Source organism: Anopheles cruzii, unplaced genomic scaffold, assembly GCF_943734635.1.
Source record: "Anopheles cruzii unplaced genomic scaffold, idAnoCruzAS_RS32_06 scaffold00912_ctg1, whole genome shotgun sequence".
Lineage (NCBI taxonomy): Eukaryota > Metazoa > Arthropoda > Insecta > Diptera > Culicidae > Anopheles > Anopheles cruzii.
In genome coordinates, this window is record NW_026454499.1 from 274 (window position 1) to 7914 (window position 7641).

A 7641-nucleotide genomic window follows, 5' to 3' on the forward strand; every position below is an offset into this window, starting at 1 on the left:
CAATCGTATGGTAAGTACGAAAGGAAAGCAGGTAAGTGAGAAAACAAATACTTTCCGCATTATTTTTCACAAGTATAACAAGTGAGTGAGGGGCTTCTAGTGTTAAGTTCAGTTAAGTTAAGTGAGAGGGGTATTGGCTATATTTGCATATGAATGACTGACCGTACGCTGAGAAGCCAGACGGCCACAGCAAGGGCAGCTAGTGTGGGAAACGTGCATCTCCCTGACGGTTCGCCTGCGATCACCTGCAGCAGCCCTCAGGCGGTAAGCCCAGAAGTAAGAGAGGGGGGAACGGAACCTGCCAACGGGACATTCGCACGAGACACTCGCACGTACTGGCAAAGCGCGGAACTCATTCCGCCGGAACTGACTGACTCCGCGGAACCGCATTCCGCCTATCGGCAGTATTTCCGCCAGTTTAAGAAGGACATTGTGCGCGACAGCCTGGCCTTAGACAAAACCTTCTCGGAGCTCAAGATGAGCGAACCGAAGAACATGCCAATTGAGCGAGCCATGGGACTCATCCCAGAGTTCCGTGGAAAGGCCGATGAGCTGGAGCTTTTCATAAGGCAGGTGGACCGCGTACAAGCTCGCGGTTTAGACGAGGACGATTTGCTAGACATCGTGCTTGCAAAAATGAAAGGCGATGCAGTGAGCCATTTCCACCGCATTAAAGCGGACACGTGGGAGGAAATGAAGTTGCTCCTTGCCAAGGAATTCGGGGATCACTATAGTATGGAATCCGTTTTCCACAGAATTGAGACTTTGGCACAAAGGACCCACGAAACCTTAAAGAAATATAGAGAAAGAACGAGAACCATGCTCGAGTGGATAGCATCGCATGCCCCCGACAGCGAGCAACCATACGCTCTGCGACACTTAAAGCACCATTTCGTAGCAGGATTAAGGGAAGAAAACTTGAAAACAATGGCACTCATCCACAAGACGATGGACCTCGAGACCCTTATGGAGTATCTCGAAGAGGTGCACGACAGTGCCGATCGCGTCACCGATGCGGCCCGCCGTTTGCGGATTACGGAAGGCGACGAAAATCTTGCTCCTAATGCTCCTAATTGGGGGTATATGACCCAGGGATGGGGAAATCGAGAACAGGGCCCTCCTCGGGGGAGCCAGCCTTGGGGATACGGGCCAGACCACCATGGTCCGGCCCCGGTTAATGGGTACGGCCCATATGGCCGAGACCAGAGCCCGGCCCCACGTGGCGGGTACAATCGCTATCCGGCCCCACTCGGATATGATCGCTATCCCGGATATGATCGCTATTCCGCCCCACTAGGCGGATACGACCCCCGCTATGGGGAACAGTATCGGGGCCCCGAACCGTACAGCAATTACGGCGGTTACGGTTACGGTCTCTGCGACACACAACCCGGCGGTTATAACTACGGTTACGCGAATCAACACAACGGGAAAAATCATCATAACCACCAGAAGTCATTCAAGAAACACCATAACCAACAAAAGTATGAACACTTTGACCAAAAGCCAAGCAACGAAGGCCATGGTCGAGTCGCACAACGAGAGCAATGGGGCAACGAGGGCAATGGTCGAGTCGAACATCGAGGGCCATGGGGCCAAGAGAATACGAGTTATCAAAATCACTCGAGTAACAATCGTACACATGCGCCACGTCCTGGCCAAACAAACGATACTCCGAAATCAAAAAACTTGCAGTAGGGAGCTTACGTGAACGTACTGACGATCGAGGTTCCCAGAGCGAGAAGAAGGAAGAAAAGGGTGAAACAATTGGAGCGCACAAAGGGATAACGCTCGGTGAGGGGGGCAAGGCGATGAAAAGTGACACGCCAGACGTAAGCGTGAACAGCGCCATCCAACAAAGCTATAAAAAGGAGGATGTGGGTCCCGTTAAGAAAAATTTAGAAAGCATAGGAACTGGTCTTGTCGGCATAAGGTTGAAAACCATTCGGGGTGAACCCGAACCCATACTCTTCATGCTCGACACCGGCGCCTCAGTAAATTTACTGCGCCGGAAAGAAGCTATGAGCATGGGCGTAAATGAAATCAATACTAACGCAATTACGCAGTTAGCCGGGATTAGCGGAAGAATAATCGAAACCCTTGGGACCTGCCGAATCGAACTAGATATCGGAGGTGTTAATTTCCCAACAGTTTTCCATTTAGTGCAAGAACTTGCACTGCCGGGACTATTAGGAGCCGATTTCCTTCACCAATATGCCGTGGATATTAACTACAAAGACGGACTTATGACCCTACATCCGCAAGAAGATAGTAAGGAAACGTCCAATCAAAATCCCACAGAAATAAGGATAACTGAGGACGAAGCCAACAAGGCACGTCAGGGGATGGCGTTACATTATGGTCTGATGCCCACAACCAGCGACCCAAAAGCGCCGCTTCATGTTGAATCACAAGAAGGTAGGGACCACCAAGCCGTGGAATTTTACGAGAGAGAAGAGGAGGAAGAAGATTACCGCGAGATAAACTTGGATAACAACCTGGACGTAGATTTGGTGGAATATCGAGATATCAAGAAATTGGATCCCGATCGGCGACAGATGCAGCTACTAGAGCTGCTAAAACTCGCAGGACAACAGAAGAGGATCGAGCCAATGTTACTTCGTTACGACGAAGTATTTTTCATAGAGGGTGACGAATTCACTTACACAGGTGCGGCCGTACATGAAATAGAGACGACCAGCAACACGCCTATCGTTAAGCGACAATATCGTTTCGCCGAGAAAACCAAAGCCCATTTGAAAGAACAGATTGATGAAATGCTAGCGCATGGAGTAATACGACACAGCAAAAGTCCATGGAACGCACCTGTATTGTGCCTCCCAAAGAAATTAGACGCCGATGGAAATCAGCGTTACCGAATCGTGGTAGATTTTCGTGATTTAAACACTATCACGAAACCTTTCGTGTACCCTATACCATACATCGACGAAATTTTGGACACTCTCGGGGACAGTAGGTTCTTTTCCACACTAGACCTTAAATCCGGTTTCTGGCAAGTCCCCATAGACCCAGGCGACGCTGCAAAAACGGCCTTTTCGACGCCATCCGGACATTACGAATACCTACGGATGCCAATGGGTCTCCGGAATAGTCCCTCGACGTTTCAAAAATTAATGAACACGGTGCTATACGAAATCCCAAATGTCAGAGCAGTAGTCTATCTGGACGATATTATCGTGTACGGGAGAACCGTAGAAGAACATAACGCACACTTGGAAAAGGTATTGGCCGGTTTGCGAAAGCACAATTTACGCCTCGAACCGAAAAAGTGCCAAATCATGCGCGAAGAGATTCAATATTTAGGCCACCATATAGATAAGCACGGCATAAGGCCGCTAAAAGAAAACCTAAGTAAAATATCGGGGCTAAAGCCACCAACCACAGTTAGACAGGTACGTTCGGTATTAGGCACGGTAAATTTTTACGCGAAATTTATCCATGGTGTTGCGAATCTGAGGAAACCACTGAATGACTTGCTCAAAAAGGGCGTCAAATTCAAGTGGACACCTGAGTGTCAGAAAGCGTTCGAAGCTCTCAAGGCAGCATTGGTAAGCGAACCCCTGTTGGTACGCCCCAACTACGATGACACATTCGTTCTGACTACGGATGCGAGCAATTACGCAATTGGCGCCGTATTGTCAAATGAGAAGACCATGAATCGCCCGGTGGCTTTTGCAAGCCGCGCATTAATAGCCGCGGAAACTCGGTATCACATCATCGAGAAGGAACTATTGGCAATTGTTTGGACAGCTCAACATTTCCGACATTACGTATATGGAAAAAGGTTCATAGTATATACCGATCACCGTCCACTGGTTTCCATCTGGAAATTAAAAGAAACATCCCCGACGTTGACACGCCTGAGGCTCAAATTGCAAGGTGTGGAGTGCGACATCCGTTATAAGCAGGGCTGTGAAAACGTGGTAGCCGACTTTTTGTCACGCATACCAGGCTCTGACCAACAGAAAGATTACGACGAAGCAGCGGCCGAAGCACCTATGGTCGGAATAACCACGCGATTGCAAGCCACGAAAATGCAAGGGCCAACAGGTTCAGCTCAGGCCACGGACAAACAGGGACCGCCTACGGACCCCGATCAACATCTAAGGGACATAATGGATTTGCCGGATGATTTAATATCCGATCCGGACGAAGACGTTACAGCCAGCGAACTGAATGAGCAATTCCGCCTCGCACGAACGAACGGGGAGCTGGATGTAAGAAAAATCAGGTTCACAAAAAAGCTCGTCGATGACCCTTCACGGTACCGAGTTTTAATTCTGAACAGTAGATCCATCAATAATGAGATCTCCAAACTCTGGGTACCGCCACACGGATTGAAGGATTACACATCGCAGAATGTGATTCACATCCCCGAGGCCAGAATCATGGGGGTAGTAGTGGAAGGGAAAAATAAATCCATCATAAACAGCGAACTGTTCCTCGAACGGTGGAAACGTTGCATAAACAAATTGGTGGACGTAGCAGACGTGAAGCAAGAGATACCAATCCTATCATTTAAAAGGATAAAACAATTCGAAATCTTTGAAATGGTTCAGTTCCTGGGACAACAACATGATCTCAAGTTCTCCCTTTACAATGCGAGCGCCGAACGCATAGAAGTGGCACCCCATGAAGTACCAGTAGTGCTAAGAGAATTCCATGATGCACCCATTGGTGGCCACGAGGGATCAAAGCGAATGCGAACGAAGATCGCTGCCCTTTACCATTGGAAAACCATGCGAAATGACATTGACGAATATGTAAGGAAATGTGAGTCATGTCAGAAGAATAAGATATGTAAATACAACAGAATACCGATGAAAATAACTAGCACAGCCTCAAGGCCTCTCGAAAAGGTCTTCATGGACATTGTGGTACTCCCCGAAACGGAGAAAGGGAATAGATACGGGCTAGTAATCCAAGACGACCTTTCCCGATTTCTAGTGGTGGCCCCGATGGAAAACCAGGAGGCTACCACGGTGGCGGACACGTTCGTTACAAAATTCATATGCTTATTCGGAGTGCCAGAAGAATTGGTCACGGACCAAGGCACCAACTTCATGAGTCAGCTCATGAAGAGTTTATGCAAGATCTTCAAAATAAAAAAGATCAACACTAGCGCTTACCACCCTCAAGCCAATTTGGTAGAGCGAGCTAATCGGGAGCTAAAAACATACCTGAGGCAATACGTAGCGGGGAATCCGTATGCATGGGACCAACACGTCCCGTTTTTCTGTCTAGAATATAACACCACAGTTAACTCATCAACAAAGTTCACCCCCTACGAACTCATGTTCGGTAACGACGCCAACCTCCCAACGTCAATACACAAGGGAGAAATAGTAGAGGCAAATTATCATACATATGTGATAGAAATGAGAAACGTTTTTAAGCATCTCCACGAAATAGCAAGAGCGAACTTGTGGGGATCAAAGGAAAAGCGGAAGGAATCATACGATAAGGGAACCAACGAATGGGTACCAATGTGGGGAGATAAAGTATTGGTCCAAGCCAATCCGATGGGGGTGGGCCAGAAACTACAAAGTACTTGGAAAGGCCCATACACCGTGATAGATATACCCAGCGAGCAAACCGTGTTGATAAAGAACGGTAATAGACACGAAAAGGTGCACGTAAATAGAACCAAAAGATTCTATGACTAATCGTCTCAGCACGGTCTGAAAATAACGATTATAATTTAAGGAAGGGATGATAGAGAGACTGAGGTAAGGGATGAGATGACAAAGAAGGAAAGTGGGGAGGGGAAGACTGAAAAGTTAGCATGGCCAGGAAGTGTACGTGCGGAAATGCTCGTAACAGCTTCAGGTCATCCATATTCCAGGGCGAAAGGGGAGTTGCACACCGTTGGACCTCAAACTCTCAGGAACCAAGCTAATCATTATCCTTTCTTTCTATATAATCAACATACTTCGCAATCGGCACCGGTAATGAGACGGCTCTCGAACCATCGGCCAGATGGAATGTGTCGGGCTTAACGGCCGAAAAGGCGATAGCATGGGAAACGGTGCCCAGCCTCAACACCAGCCTGGAACCATTCCTGACACAGGAAATGCTCTTGCAGCATGCTGTGGACGTGATGGATCTAGAGCAAGACAGACCCAGGCTCGAGAACGTCCTTTATGCCCCACTCGAGCACCCATGGTTTACCGCACCGATCGTACTGGGCATTGCGTTTTTGATCCTGTTAGTGCGTTGCCGGGCCAACATAAATTGCAACCTGGAAAAAGCCAAAGCGACGATCCCCAGTTCTCGAACAGGACCCCCCAGTCACAGCCCAAGCAGAACGGCACATCCATCGATCGGACCCAAAACCCGACACAGCGAAAGTGGAAGAACTAACCAAGGAACGTCGCGACCCGGTAGCCGAGCCCATAGGCCATAAAAAGGATCCAAAGCCTACTAAGGACAGTTTCACTACGGCAGCAGAGAAATCCAAGGCCGAGCCCCACGGACCGGCAAAAGGGACAGCGCCTGGAAAACGCCAGGTGGTGCCCTCTTCGCAACCACACCCGCCTAAACATCTCTACCGGGTGTCCATCCATTAATCCGATCATAGCAGAGGACAACTTGAAAAAAAGGGGCCACCGCCCGCAACAGACGTTACAACCCAATACGAAGCCGCGCAGAGCCATCAGTTGACTCCACCAGTGGGAATCGCATAGTTGATAGCTCGACATCAGTGGTACAATGCTATTCATCGATAAGGCGGTGGTATACCTACTTATTACTACTTAGAATATTACCATATTAACCTCTTTTTTCTTACCTATTACATTACTATATTCCCATATTACCCACTTATTCCTACTTATTACCTTACTACATTACTATATTACTTGCTTATCACTACTTATCATATTACCATATTACTAGGCATATTACCAGGCGCGATAGCAAGCCCAGCGAGGGGCCACAATTAATCTAGATCGCAATACCGCGTTTGGGTTTAGATGCGTACGAAGAAAATATGTGTGTTTTAGTTGAAACCGTACGGTGACCACGAGGAAAGTGGAGAAAAACGTCGTAGAAAAGTGAGGGCCAAAAGTAAAGAAGCAGAAGTTCAGCCCACGCGCAAAGTAATAGATAGCAAGAGAGAGTGAGAGAGCGCGAACGGGAGAGGAACATTAACAGCAGGAGAGAGAGAGAACGTGTTTCACTAAAGAATAATTACGATTAAATAATAATACGCATTGCATTGATTACCAATATGAGATGAAACGATAATCCTATGTTATAACACAAGGAGCAAGCAAACAAGTAAAAACCCAAACCAAAAGCGCCGCGATCCATTCAGAAGAAGCGATTCAATCGCAACACGAATAGAGAGGGTATGATCTTGGAAGCTAATTACAGGCAGAAAAACCGTTTACCTCGACGACAAAAACCCCGTCCGCGAAGCATAGGAAGGAATGGGTCAAACCATTACCTAAGTAGGGACTCCAAACGGGACGGGTTAGGGTAGGAAGACCCACCTATTAGCCTGTAGATCGTACCAGCTTGCGGATTGTCTCTTCAAGACGATCCGCAAGCACCTGTAAGTGAGGGGGGATGAAGCGACCCGACCCACCTGCATCCACCTCTCCAGCCTGGACTCTC

The 7641-nt window shown here is 48.0% G+C and overlaps 1 protein-coding gene across 1 annotated transcript; it reads left to right on the top strand.

Annotated features, from left to right (window-relative positions):
- Positions 1-927: 927 nt before the first annotated feature.
- LOC128276310 (prisilkin-39-like) lies at positions 928-1484 on the top strand (the record flags this gene model as incomplete). The annotated part of the gene is made up of 1 exon (XM_053014779.1): positions 928-1484. A coding segment is annotated over exon 1 (557 nt), but the record flags the coding sequence as incomplete, so codon positions are not given.
- Positions 1485-7641: the final 6157 nt, after the last annotated feature.